This window comes from Lytechinus variegatus, chromosome 7 (assembly GCF_018143015.1).
Source record: "Lytechinus variegatus isolate NC3 chromosome 7, Lvar_3.0, whole genome shotgun sequence".
NCBI lineage: Eukaryota > Metazoa > Echinodermata > Echinoidea > Temnopleuroida > Toxopneustidae > Lytechinus > Lytechinus variegatus.
In genome coordinates, this window is record NC_054746.1 from 2,277,538 (window position 1) to 2,300,856 (window position 23,319).

At 36.0% G+C, this 23,319-nt stretch overlaps 1 protein-coding gene across 1 annotated transcript in view; it reads left to right on the plus strand.

Moving 5' to 3' along the window:
* Window positions 1-9,964: 9,964 nt before the first annotated feature.
* Window positions 9,965-23,319, plus strand: part of LOC121418203 — a 71,788-nt gene continuing 58,433 nt past the window's right edge. The window contains exons 1-7 of the mRNA XM_041611932.1: window positions 9,965-10,063; window positions 11,197-11,314; window positions 11,768-11,818; window positions 12,963-13,186; window positions 13,841-13,924; window positions 14,981-15,033; window positions 15,444-15,515. Coding sequence (XP_041467866.1) covers window positions 10,034-10,063; window positions 11,197-11,314; window positions 11,768-11,818; window positions 12,963-13,186; window positions 13,841-13,924; window positions 14,981-15,033; window positions 15,444-15,515 — 632 coding nt within the window. The 5' untranslated portion in view covers window positions 9,965-10,033. The remainder of the gene's footprint in view (window positions 10,064-11,196; window positions 11,315-11,767; window positions 11,819-12,962; window positions 13,187-13,840; window positions 13,925-14,980; window positions 15,034-15,443; window positions 15,516-23,319) is intronic.

Below are 23,319 nucleotides of genomic sequence, written 5' to 3' on the forward strand. Positions count from 1 at the left end.
ATTGATTCGATGTATTTTCAGAATACTATTTTTCTATGATTGGTTGTTGATTTAAAAGACAGGATGGTTCTCGAGAAAATAGCAGTTCTTGAATGTAGAATACATATTGCCTATGGTCCGGTACCTTTTTCTAATCAGCTGTGCACAGAAAACAAAAGTATAAAAAACTCCTGCACAGGCTGCAGCTCCAGGGCAGGCAAGTTAGTAAAAAAAAAGGGGGGTGGTAAACCTGGGTTTGGGGGGACTTTTGCACCTGTCCCATGCCATGGCATAGGCATAGCCATAAGTGACTAGTCATGAGACGCAATCAATGATGATGACTTAAAATCCTGACATATTCTTCTTCATCATTGACGTCTTGACACTCTTCCCATAGACGCATAAGAGACTGACCAAAACAAAGATGGATTTCCCTAGGAAATCTATCTTTTAAGACAAAAATCATGCAAAGTTTATGAATTTTATTGATTTTTACACCTTTCTATGTGTAATGCATAGCATAGGAAAGTTTTTAAAGCTCGAGGATAGTTTTGGTGAAGGATCATAAAATCCAGTTGTATGGGTCGTGGCTATTGAATAACAAGAACTGATCATAATGCAATATGAGAGTGGCAAAATTTCTACTTGAAAATGTCTAAATTTTAAATAAACTCAGAAAATGAAGTCATTATCCTCGGCTGAATTTCACCGACATCTTACTCAATCTACCTATTCGCAATGTTCAAAAGGTCATTTTTCACAGCGCCCACTTTCGTCCATGACTGAGCATTTGTTTTTCACGTGACCGATATCTACTTTACTGGAAAACAAAATTCTTCCGCGCATCGTCTGCTATCGCTAGGCTACACGGAGTGCATGCAATGCTTTAGTATCCAAATTTCACCGCGAGTGAGCGCGGGAGCATGGCCGGGGAAACCCCGAGCAGCCACTGTCGTAAAGTTGGTTTGTATTGAGCCAGAGGAATTGGAGGGATTATCTGTTGTAGACTTACCTTCGCTATGCTAATGCCATCACTCAGACTTATATATATATATATGTATTTATATATATATAGTGTACCTATATCCATAAAATAGTATCGTTGAGGTTCCTGAGAAGATTTTGTAGAGATTATAAGACGACTACAATTTCTGCAATAGTTGGTCGAACAACCAAAACACAGGACACCGGATGCGATGCACAAATCGCAGCATCGCCTGACGATGTGTACGGCGGGCCGGCCGCTGACATTCACATCATACTCATCCACGCGAACACTTCTGACCGCATGTAATACGTGCCGCAGAAATCTGCATTCTCTTTCTTATCACATGTGACACACAGCCGCCTCTCGACCAAATTACTTTTTCTAGACTCTGTAAGCTCTGCGACTCTGTAAGCTCTGCCCTCACACATTTTTCTTCAAAGAACAATTTACATGACTGGCGTCGTCATGTGATTGTAATCTCAATAAAATTCAACAAATTTCTCCTTTCTATTGTCTTATTGCTGACAGTTCTCCCCCTAAATTTGAGGTGGGGGAGGGGACGGTGCTCCCTAAAATTTTTGTTGATAACCTTTTTTTTTGCTTGTCAATTTTCTTTCCTGCGTCCCTCCTAAATTCACGTGGACCCCCCTGAAACGTTTTGTGTCCCCCCTAAAATTTAGGTTGATGACCTTTTCTTTTTTTGCTTGTCAAAACTTTTTGGTGATCCACTCCTAAAACTTAGGTTGACGACCATTTTTTTTTTTTGGGGGGGGGGGGCTGTCAAATTTTTTACCTGTGCCCATCCCAAAATTTCAGCTGGACCTCCCCTAAATTGTTTGGCTTCCACCGCCAAGGTGTTGCCCCCTCCTCTGTATTTCCATCTAAATATGTAAAGCATTTTCAAGAAACAACATTTCAACTAATGTAAAGAAAAAAATGCACATTTTCGAAATGGCAATTATTGGGTCCTTGATCCGTAAACAACAAGAGACATCCTTTTTTATCATTATCTTATAAAGTGCTTTGCAGATTTTCGCCTGCATCTTTTGCTGATAAATCTCTATGATCTTGGCCCAGGGCCGGCGCTAAGACTCAAACGTAATATTTTCACCTGCAGCCTACCCCCCCCCCCCCCGACCAGCAAATCGATACTTTTCTTTTGGGAGGGGGGTGCAAAGTTCCAATGCATATCTAACTGTATGTATCACAATCCTGATTGCAAAGAATTCCATTTCGAAAATATGTAAAGGTCACGATGGAGAAATAGGCTTTGTGTATTTACATATACTACATCTCTTCTATTTTAGCATCTGACGTGGCGTACCTAGGGTTTTCCAATGAGGGGGGGGGGGGCAATTTGACAAGTAATAAAAAAAAAGTAAAAAATAAAAAAAAAAGTCTTCAACCACAAAATAAAGGATTTCGTATCAGAAAAAAAAATTGACAAGCAAAAAAAAATAAAAAAATAAAGTTCTTCAACTAAAATTAAAGGATTTCGTACAAGAAGAAAATTTGACAAGCAAAAAAAAAAGAAAAAAGGTCTTCAATTTCAAAGGCACGGGCCACTTGTTTCTCATCACGCATCAGTTGTGACTCGTCGGGGGGGGACATGGGTTGTGACTCGTCAAGGGTTGGGCAGTCTGCCCCTTTGTAGGTTCGCTAATGTCCGCTAATGTCTCCAAGGTCTCCCCCCCCAAAAAAAAAAAAATATTAATAATAATAACATTACACTCGAAATTACCAGGAACTGATCGCTTCTATCACCGACATGCTGTATAAATAGCACTGACCAAGTTCCCCCATCTATCTCTTACCCCGTTTTTTTTTTTTTGGGGGGGGGACAGAATCATATGCCATTGTGGTACTAAATCAGGTGCACAATACGTTCGGCAGGGGGGGGGGGGGCACGATATAAAACAAGTCGGGAGTCAGTTGATATTGATCGCGCTTCTTGCGCTAAATAGCCATATAAAATGACCTGAACATGGAAATGGAAATTTATTTGACGACCGTTTATACAAGCTATAGGAATTCACGAAAAGCTAGCGGATCGCTGCTAGCACGAAGCGCGAGCTGATATTGTTTGTATTCAAACCTGACAATATACATTGGAGGAGGCCTACATACTAGCTTGTTTTGCAATCATGCCGTGGAATCTATATAATTAACAATTATAATAACTAAATAAGTAAACAATGCGAGAGCGAAGCGCGAGCTGTGTTTTTTTGATAACTATTTATATTGACCCCCAAATCGAACGTTTGACATGTAGGTTTGTGAAAAGGATATAAAATCCAAGTAGTGCGAGCTCTAAGCGCGAGCTTGTTTTTTTTCACACTGGGGTGGCAGAATTACCGGGAGAGTGGAGCACTTGCCACCCTTTCCACTAAAAAAAAAACATAATTTTTTCAAATTGAAATGTGCCTTACAAAATTAATGCCCCGTTTGAAGTAAAACAAAATACATTTTAGGCTAGAAAATGACAAATTCTGGGCTGGCGCTTCGCGCTCGTACCAATATTTGTTCGTGCAATAATCATCCTGTTCATGGTTACATTTCGTGATAATTATTGATATTCTGATGTGAAACTGGATGATTTAAGTGCAGGCTATCGCGCATGTTTAAGATTTAGACCTAGAATTTGAACATTCTGAATACATTTGTTTAATGGAACATTATGGAATACAAGTATACAATATGAACTTGGCAAATCAAAGAATGTGACCACGCAGCGTGAGCTCAAAATGCTGATATGTATAGACCATAAAATTGATATTTTACAGAGCACTTAAATTTGTAAATGAAAAAAAATGAAAGCTCGTTGTCCGAGCTAAAATATGTTTTGTATATTGACTTCAAAACTTGCTCCATATCAGCCTATTGAGCAAGATATTAATCTATTCGAACAGTTTTTCTTGCGCCAAGCACAAGCAAAACTTTTATATGGTAACATGAAAGATTTGCAAGTCTTCCCCTCACATTATTACATTCACTCGTCTTCCTCCTCTTATTTTCCCCTTCTGTCTTTCTTTTCCCTTTTTGTTTTTCTTTCTCTCTTTTTTTTGCTCTGTCAATTTTTTTCAGGGGGGGGGCACGTGCCCCCAGGCCCCCTCTCCGTAGCTACACCACTTCGGGTCAGCGGTCACTTCGCCCCTGGATTCGCCTATGCACAATTTTGAATGATCCTGCATGTCTTCATTACAGAACATTTTCATTTTATTTAATCCCATTCAATATCATATCTATCAATAATTGTCAATATACATGAACCTCTATGAAGGGGCTAGTTTTTGCTTGTATTTCCGCTCAGAGTTTTAGAAAGATGCAAATTGGTCGCATCCCCTGCCATTATTTTGGACAGCGTAGGTGAACCCCTTTTCTTATCAATCATGGCACCAAAAGAAACGATCGGTCAGAAAGAACGATCGGTCAGAATAATTTATGTAATTAATTTTCAGTGATATCGAAGTTGAGTGGCCATTTTCAAATTAATGAGCTTGCCTAGGCAAGCTCGTTAATTTAAAATGGCCATTCGTATAGGTTTTCTAGCTTATAAAATAGGAAGGAGAAAACAATATCATTTTGGATATTGAAACAAGGGGAAGATATAAAGAGGGGATGCAGGTGGCAATTTTCGTAGATATAGCTATATCGTGCAGGACTCTCTGGAGAAGCATGTATACTCAAGAAACTAGCCTTGGTAAAAAAAAAACCGGGAATAGATAGATAAGTAAACAAATAAATAAGTGAATGAATGAAAAAAATAAATGTAAGCCTATGTCTTCTATGAGCAACTGTAAAAATATACGGGGTGCGTCTCTGCCCGGATCCGCCAAAGATGATATGCCATGAGTGTCGATCGGGGGGGGGGGGGGGGGTGGAGATGGGGAATACCCCAAAAGAATTCAGGTGGGGATGGCTTGTAAAGTCGCACCCCCCCCCCCTATTATATTGAGGGCATCGAAAAAAAACAGTATATCTCCAGAAAAAAAATCGATCTTATAAAAATACATGAAATCAATATAAAAATGTCAACACAGAAATACACAAACGAAAGAAAAACAAAATTTGTTTTCCAATTCAGTTATACTTTTTTTCTGAAGTTGACAAGTCTGTTTTGAAACAGTTACACATTTATCTGTTAATGATAAGTGAACTTGCCGATATCTTAGGGTAATTTCATGAGCCGTGAATAAATGCAAATGTTTAGGCCCTCTCTCCATTCGATGGTGCAAAGGTAAAATTGTATTAACAACAAATGCATTTTATATTATGTTATCTGAATTCATAGGCGAATCTATAGGGGACGAGGGGAACGATTCCCCGCTCCTATTTGCGGAGCAAAAGAAGAAAACGGGGAAAAGTTAAAGAGAGGAGAAAAGAAAAGGAAAATAAAAGAAGGAAGATGAGTGAATAGATAAGACGATGGGAAGACTTGGCAAAAAAATATTTCATGCCACTATTTTCGATCGCGCGAAGGGCTCGTATTGCTTGTTCGATGACCCATATCTTGCTCAATAGGATGATATAGAACTAAAAATATCAAGTATTGAAGTCAACATACAGAACATATCTCAGCTCTGACATCGAGTTTGAGCTTTCAATATTGCTATATAGTGCTTGAAATAGTGCTTAAATTACCCCTTTTTCAGACCGGAAGAAGAACAAATATTTTCAGCTCACGTTTCGCACTAATGATTGAGATCGGTTAAATATTAAAATTTTTCTGCCCGCAGTTCGCGCTGGCATTATATATGTAGGAAGAAACCAAATTGTCCAGATTTCATGACTTACAAAGCATGAATTGAGAGTTCTATTTTTAAGTCAGAATTTCATCTTTTTTCTGCTCGCGCTTCGCGCTCGCATTTATCGTTTAGCTTTATATCCTGTCCTTTTCATGATTACAACAAGTTGTTAGAATTCCATTGTGTCAAAACGTCAACAAATTTCAGATGTATACCTATCTTGTTCATGATGAAAAAAAATCAAACACTCAGTGCTCTTTCTCACTTCATAAAAGATGACGTATGGAATATATAGGCGAGTATAAAGTCAGGGATCTTATCATTATGAGCTACGTTTCGTTGACAAACCAAAATTACACTTTTATGTCGGTAATTTATTTTGATTATTTTTTCCTCGCTCTTTGCTTGGTCCGTAGAAGAGGTTGAGGAGTAGCGATTTTGTAAGTCGTGTAGTTGAACAAAGTAATATTAAAAAAAAGTGTTTTTATAATGACCTATAGTAAAAAGTATTATTTTAACATTATTTAAAATTTTGTTGCAATTTATCGATTGCAACAATTTTTTGTTGCTATTCTCTCATGAAAACAGTCAGATGGACAATTCTGATAATATATTTCTCCCTTTTATAATGAGAGGTTGAAATTGTTTTTCATTATGTGAATGGATTGTTTGTAAAAAAAACAACAACAACGAATTTATACTGCGATGAAGTCTTGAAGTCATCCTTGTTGACAACGCGATCCAGTTATTCCCTTTCCTTCAGTTCTTTCTTTCTTTATCTATTTATCTATTAATCTCTATTTTCTTTCATTGCATTCTTTCTTCCTTTCTTTCTCAATTTCCCCTCGTGCAGTTGTGAATTGAATGGAGCGGTCTTCCCTGCTTTGTACAAGGCCCATTCCTTTTTTTTCAATTTACTCGCTGGCGGATTCGCCGCGGCTGCATGTGCTGGTCTATTTTCAGTTGGTATGATGCCAATTCGTCTAATTATGAACTGGTTTACTGGGGTCTACCATCATCAGTTCGTCCACTCACTGTTTTGTCTAATAACCAGTCAGGTCAAATACCCATCTAAAGTCCATATACCCCCGTATTTAGTCTAATTGGACTAAAGTGTGAATTGGTAGAAATGAATAAAAATAAAATGGGTATTTGACCAACTGGTTATGAAATGAATGAAAATAAAATGGGTATTAGGATAGACCAAATTGTTTATGAGACGATTTGGTCACTGTGATAGACGAAGATGAAATGACCAAATTGTTGTTAGACGATCGAAGTGGATGGACGACTAAATGAGGATGATCGAGAGGACGTTTTGGCAACACGAATTGGCACTTTACCGCTGTGCTTTACGGTGGGTACAAAAACAATGATTAAAAGAGGCGAGCGTGCCCCCCCCCCCCCCGAAAAAAGCCCCGCACAAATGAAATAAAAGAGGAAAACCCAAAACACGAGGCCTATATTCGGGTCGCTCTTTATAGAGAATGTAAATTCCTAAACATCATCCCTCACATTTGGAGATCATGCATATAAAAGATAACACTTTTGCGATCCAAAATAAAGTCGTGTCATTTTTCTATCGCCAGTTATGAAACATGTCTATGTCTAATAATTGCATATCGTCATACATCGAATCCCCGGGACCCACAAACTTTTTACTCATATAGTTAGTATAGCTTATGTTAATTCTAGGACGTATGTGAAAATCATCCATCAAAATATGGAAAACATACTAAACTCGAATGACACTATATATACAGAACTTTATCAAGTTACTTTCCATTTCCACATTTGAAGCTTGGTATCATATAACCTCGATTGAATTATTTCTGCAGAGGACACGTATACATGCATGTAGTGTAGGAACATAACCGTGCATATAACGCATACATAAACCCATATAAATGTCTATATACATGTATATGGCCTTTCCAGTAGACCGATGCATAATGCATTGAACTCTGCATGACCTCGTCTGGACTAGCAGTATATGACCTTATTACGTAAAGTTCATCTGCTCTCGAATCAACACAATTCCCATGCATAGTACACCCATAGAGCTGTTACACATAAAAACAACTTCATGTAGTTTATGATTTCAGACACGATCCACACAGTGATGGTTTGTTTCTAATTTTTTTAGCGAGTAAACACTCCCGTAAACACTGCATATCCAAATATAAATTGCCCCCGTCTTTTGGCAATTAGAGATCAGTTATTCAAATACACTCATTGTAGCATATCGTGGTTCCACTTTTTTTTAATGGGATGATGAGGGTTTGTTTATCGTCGGGGTTTAGTCGTCGATTGGCAATGAATCTAACTTCCAAGGAATAGGAAATCAAGGTGCATTAGCTATAAGACTAAGTTCAGTGAGGTACGTATCGTTCAAGTATTTTCTTTTGTTCTGCTCTGCCGTTTGTTGTCACGTTATGCAATATAGTGCGTATACAGAACGGGCTTAGCAAAACTGAGTGACTATAGACTGGACAACTCCTCTTTTCAGCGGACTACATTTTGTTCCCGCGTACGTAGCTCAAGCGGTGGTGCGTGTATACTGCAGAGAGCTAGCTGGAGGCCGAGGCAGTGCATGCAAAATAAATGCGTGGATTTCGGTGATAGAGGGAGGCAGCTCGCAACCTGCTTGCGGGAGATCGCGCGTCAGCTCGATAATTCTGGGATACCCGACAGGGTTAAATTACAAGGGAAATTGCAAGATTAATTATGTAAAACACCATTTCATTTCATGTCATCCACATCATGACTGTTTTAGGGCATAAGCATTCATATAATATAGAAATTAATTAGAATGGTGACAAGCAGATTTTGAGGAATTTACCAAAACTATCCACCCTCTTTAAAAATGTTAGATAAAAAAAAAAGGTTTCTTACCTAACTGATGCCGTGTAGACCCCTCGATCAACACGTAAACAACGCAAATACAATAGCGTCGACCCTTGAACCGCTTATGTATGACGTACTTCCAATTAGCAATGCCATTTCAAATAACAATTTATAGATAAATATTATTTCACAAAAAGGATGGGGGGTCGGGTGTCCGGACACTTTATATTTTTGAAGCCTTCTTTTTCGTCTTTGGATTGCACTAAAAATATGAATTTAATGGAAGTAATCATCTTCTATTTTGTTCTCTATAATATTTCCTAACATTTTGTACTGAAAATTGATCAAACTTCGCTTGTAAATTTTTCCAAATGACTTTCTAAAACTGATCGTCTGGACACACAACCTGTCCGGACACACAACAACTGGGTATACTAAAATTTATTACGTGATTATAAATAATTAATTATACCAATTATTTATAATCACGTTATGACACAGCCTTATCTTGAAATAAGTCACCTCTCTTCTAGTGTGTGTCAGGATGTGTGCACTTGTTGTGTACAAAGTCAATGGGAGATGAAAGAAGTCACCACCGCTGACAAAATGGACAGCAGTGAATTGAGTGGCAGAGCTACCAAGTCTCACGCATTATGCGTGAGACTCAAGCATTTTAGACTCTTGTTCATCCCCACAAATCTCTGTCTCACGCAACTATCACAGCCTATGCCCATATACATTGTACACAATGTCTGTGATGTCACTCAGATTCACAGAAAATCTCACGCATAGCTGGTCTTTGAACTTGGCATCTCTGGAGTGGTGACTTTAAACCAGGAAAATGCCAGTGACACATCCCATGATATGTGGGGTTCTTGCCCAGATAAAAGTTTTATCAAATTTCAAAGAATTTCAAAGAAAAAGTGAAGGCTAGATTTTGAGGCATCAGTTCTGAAGCAGCTTCCAGCTGTATACCCAGTGGTTGTGTGTTCGGACGGGTTGGGTGCCCGGACGCATGACGTTTTACTGTCAATATTGAAAATTTTACAAGCAATGTCTTTAGTTTGATTTTTTTAGCACAGAATGTAAGAAAATATGATAAACAATAAATATTGATGGTGATAAGAACTATTCAACATTTATTTTTGGCTTATTCCTGGATTGAAAAAAAACAAGGCTTCACTTCTGTTAGGTGTCCGAAAACCCAACCCCCCATCCTACCATCATTAATATTATTATTTCTTGTTTCCTTATTTTTTGTATTTCAATTTGTTTCCAAAGAAATTTTGTCAGCAAGAAATTCAAATGATATTTGTGAATTTTTCACAACTGGGGAATGTATTCAAATTGGGCAGGTTCAAATTCAAAACACAGTCAACAAGAAGATTATCGACCTATGACAATGTTATTTTACCCTCTTTTAGATGTACTAAGTGAAAGTCTACCTACCCCTGTCACTATTGAGCTGAACAAGATGGCGGTTCTCTCACAAGTTTGTATTGAAGTAAGTTTTCAACTTTTCAATTTACAAGATAAGATAGTTTTGTCATTCTGTGCCAAGTAGCACTTTGTTTTTTCTGAAGGAAGGGTACCATACTTGCCAAATATTATCATAAACAGGAACTTTTTTTTATTTGTATTTGGGGTGAATTTAAAGGAAGAGGTCTTAAGTTTTTGAAATGTCTTTATTAATATTGGACATTTTTGCCACTTTCAATTCTCAATAAACCCCAACTTGCTCCTGATAATAGATGACATTTTCACTTAAATAACCCTTACAAAGAAGTAGGCTTAAATAATTTCATAGCATCAGTGATGCACCTCTGTTAAAGGGGGGGAAGTTCACCCTGACAAAAAGTTAATTGTAAAAATAGCAGAAAAAAAAATATTGAGGTTTGAGAAAAATTCATCAAATAATTAAAAAGTTATTAAAATTTCAATTATTTGATTCGTGACGTCATATGCGAGCAGCATTCCTACATAGCGAATGGTAAAGTATCAATGAAATGTCATTTTCTCAGAAAATTGAAAAATGGTTTTCACTGTACCTTATCAATTGACAAATCATGTCACACCCGATCATGAATAGAAAACAAAATCAAGTCATCAGGAACCATCCAAAATTTGAAATTCATGCATTTTATATTACATTTTGTATTACATAACACAAGGAGCAGCTGCTTGTTTATGACATCACAAATCCAAAACTTTGAACTCTAATAACTTTCTTACTCTTTAACAGATTTTCCTCAAACCTTCACCAATATTTACTATTTTTCTGCTATTTTTTACAACAAAGTTTTCTTCAGGGTGAACTTCCCCTTTAAAGCCATATCTTTAACATTATCAAATTCATGGCATTGTCTTTTCCCATGAGTGTTCAACCACAAGGGATTCTACCACAGAAACTTTGAGCTTCCAGGACCCTGGCCACAGAGGACATTGTGTATATTTTATGTCCACTTAATTTTGTAAATTTTTCAGTTGTGGACACCCCCTGACCAAATTCATTTAAATTTTGATTTGTGGGTTGGTCTGTCTCTACCACCCCCTCCCCAATCATTTCACTTTGCTCTCTCTCTTTTAATAGTTATCTTCTATCTCTTATATCTTTTTTTTTTTTCATTGTAAATTTAGATACTGGAGTGTGTACTGACCCATCGGACAACATTCAAGTCCACTGGGCACTCTGCTGAAGATGTGTTGGATGTGAGATTTAGCAGAAGTGAAAACACTGGGTGCAATAATGTGAATTGTAAGTGAAATTTATTCAGTGTTTCAATGTTTATTTTTTTTACTGCTAAATTCTGATCATTTAGGAGTGGAAGGCATGATCTGTATTACACTGTATTTAAAGAAAAGGGTTGAGAATTAGATGAGCTCTGAATTGAAAATTTTATATTTTTGAAAATCTATTTAGGCTTAGATATATTCATATTTCACAAGGATAACTAATTCATCCATGGAAAAAAATTGTATTATTTCTCATTCTTTCCAGTGAACAGTGAGTAAGGCTTTGTCACAATGAATGGATGATGACATATCATTGCCCATTCTTCTGTATGTATTATACAGTATATGAAATAAAATTAATTTTAGTTTTCTAAAATTGCTTCAGAATCCATCCAAGATTGAAAATTCATTTTCCAGGTGCTTGTATTAGCCTTTTTCATTGTTTTTTATTTTCATGATCTCTGCTCTCTTGCAGTCAAAGTCCAGGGAACATGGACGAGTTTTCTGTCTTGCAAAGGTGTATTAGGTGAGATTTTACTATTTTCTAAAGTTTCTTTAATATTGATTGTGACACCTCATGTGGCAACTTTAGAAAAGATGATTGTCCCAAAATATTCCATTTGGGAATTTTAGGGGCAATTTGTCATTCTGTCATTTTGGCAGAATTGCCCGTTGCCCTTGAGTATTTCCCATGCTGCAATATAAATGGCTGTCACTTGATACATACAAGGTCATTCATTGGAATAGTTTTTCTTTTTTATTATTGTGTATTCAGATGCTCAGATAAAATGCAAAACAGATCATTTTAGAAAAAGTGCAATACCATATTTCATTGATTTGCTAGATTCTTAATAAGTTTTGACTTTCATACCCTTAAAATCAACTCAAATTTTTACATTGTTTTAATCTCTATTTCAATCCAATTGATATTTTAATTTTTAATTGTATGATATTTATCACAATTCAATATTGTATTTACATAATTTCTTTTTTCATTCTATTTTATTATATTTAATGAATTTTCATGTACACTTGCTCTTAAGAATTATTTATTATCTATGTACATTACATGTTTAAATTGTAATTGTTGCTTTTATCCATGACTTGTGAACATTTTATTGTAAACATGCTAATTTCAGCCCCCTGGCTGTGTAACATGTATTGTTTTTATTCCAAATAAACCATGATTGAATCGAATTGAAACATTGAATTGAATTCTGTCCAAACAGATGGTTGTCAAGTAGAGATGTAGTCGAGTCATGAGCATGGCCCTTGGAAGCGTGGGTGCTGGGGGTCGAATCCTGGACTTTCAAATGTCTAGTCAGTCGCCGGGGGGGGGGGGGGGGTGCTGCGTGTATTATTCTCCATAGGCCGCACACCCTAGAATTCTGGAAAATGTGAAAAATGGAGAAGTGTAAACAAAATAACTTCTTTCATTCTGTATTGAAAACCTTTTTTTTCCCTTGTTATTTGTTATGTTTGCATCAGCAACCCAATTTTTAAAAAATAGTTCCCAGGACTCTGGTCATGAGACTGCTGGAAAACCCTCTCTGTAGACCTTGTACATGTGACTCGGTCCAAGGCAAAGGTTGGCACAATGTGGCCTTGACTGCATCCATGTCTAGTTTATCATCAGCTATGTAGTTTGTATCACCCTTCTGTCCAAACAGATGGTTGTCCAAGTTTGGCCTCAGTTCTTGATGAGGGTGTTCCCATAACTACGGGAGAGACCGATGCTAGTGGTGATGCTGCCTGTATGAGATACATAGCAGTGAACCAGTCAAAAGAAGATAGGTACACCATTACCATGCATAGTGGACGACTTGATGTCTGTCATGAAGAAACTGGTCTAGCTGTAGAGAATACACAAACCGATGTCACCATTACATTGAAAGTGAGTTTATATCTTTGATACTATTGTATTGAGTAGCCCTGTGTTTATGGTGTTCAATGTATTATTTTTTTTTAGCTATCCATGGTGTGGTGCAAAATTATACACTGAAAATACTAATTGATTCTGATTCAGTACATTTATGTACTGCATTTTCTTGATAGTCTTAAATTTACATATTTTTCTGTAAGTTTTTTTTTTCCTGACAATGTCAAACTATGAAATTCTTAAAAAGAAAAGAAAAATTAGCAGGTGAGAAATTGAATTCAAAATATTCTGAATCCCTCCTCCCTGCCCCCCCCCCCCCAAAAAAAAAAGAAATTGTAAACATTTCTGTGTGCCAAAATATTTTTAGTTCAATAATACTGTGCTGACTTCCTATCCTCAAATTATTTTAAAAAATCAGTGCAATGTAGAAGACTCTTGGGTGAGTTTCAGTCCTTGTGTATCAATGCTCAAATTGTTTTGATAAGAATTTATATTTCTCAAAACCATCTTGTTAATATGCAACAATATTTTGATACCAGAATGCTTTGTTTCTCTACAGGTTTACCAAGATATATGTTCAGAAATTTTATGCAAAGTATTAAGACATATTTCTTGTACCCTTCATTCACCTTCTCTTTCTCTATATGTTACATCCCCTTTTATCTTCAGTGTCCGGGTAGAATGGAAGATCTGGCAAAGTGTTGCTCAGATGTAAGGAATTTCTTGTTCAAGTTCAAGCTGGTTCATCCATTGGTAATTTAAGAAGCTCTTCCCACATTTCTCACCAGTAGTGTAGATTTCCCAGCATTCACGTAGTGATTTTTCAGCTACCCCTTTTTTTTTCAATCACTAGCAGATGCAACAATGATTCCGATAAATGTTGACAGTTCGATACAGGCAAAAAATTAAGTTTAATTTTCAGTGGCTACTTTTGACAACCTACAGCCTAAATCTGCAACAAGCTTTAACATTGCAGTGAATGGGATTCCAGCACTCTTTTTTTGTCTCACCTGCATAGCAGAGTGAGACTATAGGCGCCGCTTTTACGACGGCGGCGGCGTCAACATCAAATCTTAACCTGAGGTTAAGTTTTTGAAATGACATCATAACTTAGAAAGTATATAGACCTAGTTCATGAAACTTGGCCATAAGGTTAATCAAGTATTACTGAACATCCTATTAGAGTTTCATGTCACATGACCAAGGTCAAAGGTCATTTAGGGTCAATGAACTTAGACCATGTTGGAGGAATCAACATCAAAATCTTAACCTGAGGTTAAGTTTTTGAAATGTCATCATAACTTAGAAAATATATGGACCTAGTTCATGAAACTTGGACATAAGGTTAATCAAGTATCACTGAACATCCTGCATGAGTTTTATGTCACATGACAGAAAATTTCATGAAGGGCCCACATATAGGGGGTCTGACGTACATTATATATGGAACTACCCTTGGATTACTTTGTTTATATCAGATAGGTGAGTGGTAGAGGACACGGCATTTAGATAACTTCAGAAAATTTGAGTCTCCTGCCTTTTCATTAAATATGTAAGTCATATCATCATAGGTTGTATTTTTTTGTTTACTTTTATTTTTTGACAAAAGAACATTAGCCATTAGAGTGACTTTGCTCCTCTAATACTGTTCATTAATTATTAGTAATGCATGAAAAAGGGATTAAAGAACTTTTATATGATATATATTCTGGCAAAGTAGCAAACTTTTCCCAGTAATTTGCCTTCTAGATGATTTTCTTAAGCATATATTGTATTTTAATTTGTCTTTCTATCTTTCTTTCTTGACAGATTGCAGTTGGACTTTCTTCAGAATGTGACAAGCTGGATTTCAAGAACTTTGAGTATGATTGAATTTTATTTACTTTTTAATATTCACCCCCAAAGTGATATAGGACAGACTGATGAACAGAAAATTGGGCACCATGGAGTACAAATTATTAATAATTGACTAGAATTTCCTTTAAGTTTAAAAGGGAATTCTCCGTGATTGTAATAACTTTTGTACCATGGTGTGCAATTTCTCGAATAGAATAGTATTAAACAAGCAAAAGAAAAATTAATTCATTTAGGACAAATGTAGAATTTTGATAAGGAACTTCAATCATGTATTTCATTATATCAACCATTTATGCATATGATTAATTGTGGGAACAACATGTATGTAATTTTTGTTTTATTACAATTTCTCTTATATATTTATTTTTTATTTTGTATAATGTATAGGCTTACTGATTCTATATTTTATTTGCAGGAAAAGGAAATTTGAATTTGCTTCAATTTGCCATGGAATAGACATTATCACTGACCCAAGATATTTCTTAATGTGAGTATTATTATAGTGTTTTGATTTGTATATTATATATTAGATGTTTATGTTCAATTTCTAAGTTTTTAAAATAATTTTGGATTTACTTTAAATTGTGTTTCAACAGGTAATGGATTTCTGTTTGATATTTCTCTTTCAGATATATTAAATGAATTTTTTCAATCAACCAATTTGATGAATAGTTCTATATATCAGATAGATGATCTTAGTTATTTTCTAGAAAAGATCAAAGAAAAGGGTCCTGACATTAATTTCTACTTTGAAAGATCAAGGTCTGTTATTATTGTTTTTTTTAACCAGTGTTTGTTACAGTGTTATATTTGGTTTTTGTTTTGTTAAGTATGAAACAATTGTTTTTTGCTCATAAAATAGTTTGTGTTTTGTTGTTCAATGTTGACTTTTTCAATTTGATTAGAATATATAATCTAACACTGTTGTTTTACACTTTACATTTTTAAAACAGTTAACTTTTGTTGGTTTTTCAATATTTCATCTTTCCTGGAAGTTGGCTTGTTTGTGGCGTTGGACCGATATGACGGGTAAGAATATTTTGTATACTGCCCTCTATTGGTGGTATTTATGAATTGATATTCCAAAAAGATCAACATGCATGTGAACCCAATCTAATAGGCGATTATTTTGACTTATGGAAAGTCGACTTGTACGGAGTCTGATGTTTGTGTGAAATGCTGCCATCTTGTGGCAACTTCTGACCAAATGGTAGACTCTTACAAGAACTACAAATATACTATACTTATATACACTATTTGATGATAAATAATATCCTGAATGCCAGCTGTGCTGAGGATTAGTTGTATAATCTTTTGAGATGATTTCTACTGCTGGAAGAACTTTGAAAAATATTGGAAAACAATAATATTTTACATTCCTGCATGTGATATTTTAATGACTCTTTTTCTCCTCTTTTTGATAGTTCTCATTCAAAATCATCAAAATGTGAGATATTGTATTACTTGAAAAATCGTTTAATGGTGATTAAACCATTTTAACCCACCATGTATTCAATGTTTGAATTCATTCTATTTTTTTCAAAAATATGGATGTTATTGTTTCATTTATAGTAAATAAAAGAAGATCAACGGAGGTACATGAAATTAAGTTTCATCTTCATTATTATGAATGTGTTTTCACATAATTAATTCTAATATATACAGATGGAAAGGATGATATGTATTAATTTATTCAAATAAAAATTTATGTATAAGTTCTTTAAAAACAAACAAAAGAAACTTGTAGAATTATGTGAAATCCATCTACGGTATTTAAATTTTCAGGAGGAAATTTTCTTAGGATTGCTTTTTATTAACAAATAACCATCTCCTATTCTCCAAATAGTAGCTATTTGTTTTAAAATTCAACATCTTCGAATGACCACATTTAGTAAAGGGTGTTCCATTTAATAGAGCTTAAGTACTGGATATAAGTTTCTGAGAAAACTGAATTATATATGGCACTCTTTGTCCCGGGCACTTGAATTAACTCCTAACTGAAAAATAAAACCCCCGTAAAATTCATCGTGAGTACTAGCTTGCATTGTTATTGCATTTAATTGTTTAATTGACCATAAATACTGCCTGTTTTCGCAAGCCGAACACGATCTTACGATAAGGAGGGAAGCAAATTAAAGCCTTCCCCCAAGAGGATGGCCGGTTGAGCCATGCATCCTCCATAGAGAATAGCAAGAGGCCTACCCATTGTTATCCGTGCACCTCCTCTGAAAGCAGCGCACCGATCGCACCATGCAAATCAGCCATTGTGTGTATGATCTCATGATATCCTCCGCGGTCTATCGGGGGATACAGGAGATATGCCACATGAGTAATAGCGTCTTTAACAGATCAGCACCCGGCCCGATCCTAATGAAGGTTATTTTCAGGCGCAAGGGGGAATATCGGGGGGATGAGGGAAAACAGTGATTCACTGTCGGTTTGATTGTTTCCTCTTTCATAAGTCCAAGGACAGGATATCTTGTTTTCTCCATTGTATCCCGCAGTAGCTGGTGTATTATCCCTCGACTTATCCAAGACGAGGCGGATTATTTATAAACACTGGTGCTGATGGAAATGAAAAATGATACAAGCAACAATTCTAAAAGCCTTCGCATTTCCACAGAAATTTGTCAGGAGGATGAGACAAATAAAATCATTGTTTATGGCCTTCGCAGGCATTGAAATGCTAGATATACAGGATGAGAATTAGTGCCAAAGATTCAGTCTGTTATGAAAAGAGAGATAGAAGAAATGTGTTAATTTAAATTGTAAATATGAGAATTTTTATGATTATTGACTCATTACCAGTGAATAACACAGGTGAATAAGTTCAGTTTTAAATTTGTGTTTCAGATCCCAAGAGTCCTTTTAATTTAAGCTTTCCTTTGGGGATTTTTTTAGTGCAGTTTCACTGTGTAACCTAAAATATAAAGTTATTTTATTATGAATTTATGTGAGAACTTGTTGACCCCTCCCCCTCCATAACAACCTACAATTGTGTGGTTTTTTTTAATTGCAATATGAATATTAAGTGGGAAATTTTGCCTATAATGGTTCTACAGGATCAGTGTTATTACTGATCTCAGTTGTTACACTTTCCCTTTGCTTCAAATGGATTTGAAAAAATAATTTGTGTAGATATACCATAAATTTTACATCACATATAATACTTTATAGCAAACCCAACTTTCTTTAGGTATTATACTAAGACTGATGTGAAAAGGAACTTATTTCTTACAAGATATTTGAAATACCGTGTAGTTTTGATACCAGGGCCCTGAAACATAAACCTTAGTGATCAATCATGGGTTTCATTTTTGTAATTGATCATACACAATAACCAATGCAATCAATCATAGAAATCATCGTTACAATCAATTGCTAAGCTTTGTATAACAGGGCCCTGGTGCTTTTGTTGATATGACTCATTCTGCTTTGAATACTTGACTCACCTGACTGGCAACAATCTATTTACCTTGACTTAAATACATACTGAGTTCTTGGAATAGCAAAGCTAGGTTGTCACTACTTCAGATGCATGCGATGAAAGAATATTTTAAAGGTTATATTTTCTTTTTTGTTGTTGCTGGGGGGGGACTGTACAGTAATAATTGCTTAATGCCAAAAATCACCTTTGAATTAGTGAGTCAGTCTTCGTTGAATACTCAGTTGCATTCTCTGTTTGGCAGTCTAGCAGTATACTTTGTTCAATTAACCTCAATTACCTCCGGAGTTCTTGGAATAAATTATTGCAACAGCACGGAAACACCCATTTGTTCATATTACATCAATGAAAAAATACCCTTCGCTATTTATTTTTTGCTCATTGCATCAACTACAAATTATCCTTGGCAATATATTTTAGTACGTGTCATCAGCTAAAAAATGCCCTTACCACCATGTGATTGGAAATATTTATATCTAGAGGAGGGTTTCATTTATGAATACTGACAACATGAACAGTTTGTCCACTTTCTGTGACTAAACTGTGCAGTAACAAATGTCAAACCTTGACTTCAGTACCTGCTGGGTTCTTGGAATCTAAAGGATAGGTGGATCATCATCGATAAAAGAACAAGGTTCTAGGATTACCTCTCCATTGTCATCCTCCCCTGTAGACATCAGGAGAGCATTTCATACTCCTTGATTTTCATCGGCTCTTGTTAAAAGCTACCAGAATCCCTGCATCTGATTGGCTGATTGAAAATTTGTCAATGAAAATCAACAACTATTTATTTCATGAAAGACCCCCAGATGCGTCATTGTGAATTCTTGGCAAACACCCCTTGTATGTGAATGACAACGAAACCCTGACCCTCTTTTCCTTTAAAGGATAATTCCACACCAACAAAAATTTGATTTTAATAAAAAGGGGAAATTCCAGCAAGCATAACACTGAAAATTTCATCAAAATTAGATAATAAAATACCCCAAAGTTTTACTCAATTCTACATACATGTAACAGTTATTGCACAACCCTGTCGGTGTGCAAATGAGGGGAGTGATGACATCACCAAGTCACTATTTCTTTTACATGTTATTACCGGTATATGAAATATTTGAATCTTCTCGTCTTTGTCATTTGAAAACATAGTTTTCAGTTTTATTCCACCCTGAACTTCGGATCTACCAGTGTGTCATGTGAAGTGACATCAAATCTGAATTGAACTGTATACAATACACATTCATCATTTGATGTCAATTAGCAGTAAGGCATAACAAATTTACTTCACGTGACACAGTGTTTCAATATTTTGTGGTTCAATCAAGTTTGTCCTTATTGTAAAATAATAATTTAGACAATCAAAAACAAAAAAGAAATAGTGAATAAGGGACATCATTTACTCTCATTTGCATATCAATGATTTGTGCATAAAACTGTTTTGTGAAAAAGAGTTGAAATGGTTAAATGTGATAACTTCCTTATTTTACATTCGATTTTGATGACATTTTCAGTATTATGCTTGTTTGATTTTTCTCTATGGATTCAAATCAACATTTTTCTGGGGTGTATTTTGACCTTTAAAAAAATGGCTTTCATATATATGATTATGATGAAATGATTGCATATAAGTGCCCCCTTGTATCTATTAGCATACAGTATAATTCTCTGAACGTCTTACACCATGATGACCAAAATCCATTGGTTTGTTATCAGTTTGGTCTAATTGTCATATGATCTGAGCATCACTTTTGGATTGTTGCAATAAGATATTTGCAAATATTCTGTTTCAATTATACAATTAATAGATCAATTTTCTCTGTTGCAAATAAGATCACACTCCTTGCAAGGAGATCAGTACTTAATCTAAAGCCATAGTCACACCATCCGAACTATTTTCAAGTGTTCCTTGATTGGTAGGGAGAGGGGGTCGAATTTTGATGACGCTCATCAACCGTGCGCAAAATGGGAAGAAAAATAAAAAACATGGCATTGCCTTAGCGGTGCACCGCTAAAGCCGGCGTATCTTTAGCGTTGGTTTAAGGGTAGCGATGTTGGTTTAGATGTAACACCTCCATACCAATGGCAAACCAAAGTTCATCACCGCAATGGAATGCTGCTTCAACTTCCTCGAAACTATTCCAGCAGTTCCGTGCCTGCTCGTACAACCACTCCACCAAAGTTTGTGCAACATTTATCACCGCAGCGGTGGTGCAGCGTTCAAGATTTTTCCAAGATTTCAAGCTCCAAGCAGTCCCAAGCGTCCACGAACTTGCGTCTAGTGGTGCCAAACTTTGACATGGCATTGTTGGAGCGGTGGCGAACTTTTGCCAGGGCGGTAGGAGGGACCATCAGCGGTGGCGTAGCGTATACGGCGTTGCCTTAACAGTGGCCAATTTCTGTTAAACGGTGAACGGTAACGAGCAGTGATTAAATTTTTTCACCGCTCCAGGATCACTTCAGCGAAGTTCCGGCGGTGTGATCACTACTATGAATTTACAATTAATTGCAGGACTGAAAGTAGACTTGCAATTGATCACTCACTTGGTCTAACCTTTTTATAGTGTAATATCCAGATCTGGTTTAATTTCCATTTTCCTCTTCCATCTGCTTTATTATTTTGCATTTTGTCAAATGAAAATTTGGTTTATATTCACTTCACATAAAATAGACTAAGTGATGTCAGACGACTTAACTGGATATTATAAAAAATGGATAAATGGGCTACTAGTATTGGATGAACCAAAAAGCTTGTAGATGAGCTAGGATTAGGCCAAGTGGGATGAGACCAATTGGAAAGTAGATAAAGTGGCTGTAGACCAAAGTGGCAATTTACCGACGTGGGCGCATCTTGGTCTAGTGGTTCTGACTCTCGCCTTTCAAACAAGAGGGTCGTGGGTTCGAATACTAACCATGGCGTGTTTTCCTTCAGCAAGAAATTTATCCACACTGCTGCACTCGACCCAGGTGAGGTAAATGGGTACCCGGCAGGATTAATTCTTTGCATGCACTGAGCGCCGGTGATGGTAGCTCGAGCTAAAGCCGGGGTAATAGTAGCAGCGCTTTGTATCCTCAGGCAAAGGCGCTTAATAAATACAGCTATTATTATTATTACCAGTTATCAGAGTGGATCTAAAGACATAATTGTTGATGTAATCAAATGTACACTCTATGCAAACAGTCAAGGTTTTAAAAAGTCCCAATACAAATAATAAACTTATTTTCACCATTATAGATAGGGTATATATATATAAACATGTGTTTATCTAAACTGGTCACTGGATCTAGATCAATTTTCATTTTTGTCTCACCTGCGAAGCAAAGTGAGCCTATAGGCGCCGCTTTTCCGACGGCGGCGGCGGCGTCAACATCAAATCTTAACCTGAGGTTAAGTTTTTGAAATGACGTCATAACTTAGAAAGTATATGGACCTAGTTAATAAAACTTGGCCATAAGCTTAATCAAGTATTACTGAACATCCTATAAGAGTTTCATGTCACATGACCAAGGTCAAAGGTCATTTAGGGTCAATGAACTTAGACCATGTTGGAGGAATCAACATCGAAATCTTAACCTGAGGTTAAGTTTTTGAAATGTCATAATAACTTAGAAAATATATGGACCTAGTTCATGAAACTTGGACATAAGGTTAATCAAGTATCACTGAACATCCTGCATGAGTTTCACGTCACATGACCAAGGTCAAAGGTCATTTAGGGTCAATGAACTTTGGCCGAATTGGGGATATCTGTTGAATTCCCATCATAACTTTGAAAGTTTATGGATCTGATTCATGAAACTTGGACATAATAGTAATCAAGCATCACTGAAAATTTTGTGCAAGTTTCAGGTCTCATGATTAAGGTCAAAGGTCATTTAGGGTCAATGAACTTTGGCCGAATCGGGGGTATCTGTTGAATTACCATCATAACTTTGAAAGTTTATTGGTCTAGTTCATTAAACTTGGACATTAGAGTAATCAAGTATCACTGAACATCCTGTGCACGTTTCAGGTCACATGACCAAGGTCAAAGGTCAATGAACTTTGGCCGAATTGGGTGTATCTGTTGAATTACCATCATAACTTTGAAAGTTTATGGATCTGATTCATGAAACTTGTACATAAGAGTAATCAAGTATCACTGAACATCCTGTTCGAGTTTCAGGTCACATGATCAAGGTCATGTAAGGTCAATGAACTTTGGCCATGTTGGGTTTTTTTGTTGAATAACCATCATATCTCTGTAAGTTTATTGGTCTAGTTCATAAAAAGTGGACATAAGAGTAACCATGTATCACTGAACATCTTGTGCGAGTTAGAGTAGTATTCAAAGTCACCACTGCTGCTATATTGAACCGCGTGATGCAGGTGAGACGGCCAGAGGCATTCCACTTGTTGATAAAAAGAAAGTCAGAGGAAAAATCTTATTTCTCCTAATTTCAAAAGTAAATGATCAAATTCATTAATTTTCTTATTCACTAAAGCTTGTTTATAAAGCAAGTATTTGTCACATATAATTATTTTTTTGAAAGGTTTAAAGAAAAAAAGAAAAGAATGTCAACACTGCTGCTAAATTAAAATGTGTAACACAGACAAGATTGCCAGGAGCCTTATGAATGATGATGAAATAAATACTGGTCCCTGGTATACTGATTCAGCAATTCAAAATATGCTGAATATTTACTGATGATGGAAAGAAAATTGAATTAAGGTTCAGTATTATTACCACTTTTGAAAATGTCAGTATCTTCAATTTTAAAGATAAATTCCAGTATTGGTAACGATCTCAAAATGACTTTTTACAGAATATAATGACCACCCAGGTGTCTGTTTGTATGAATAAAAAAT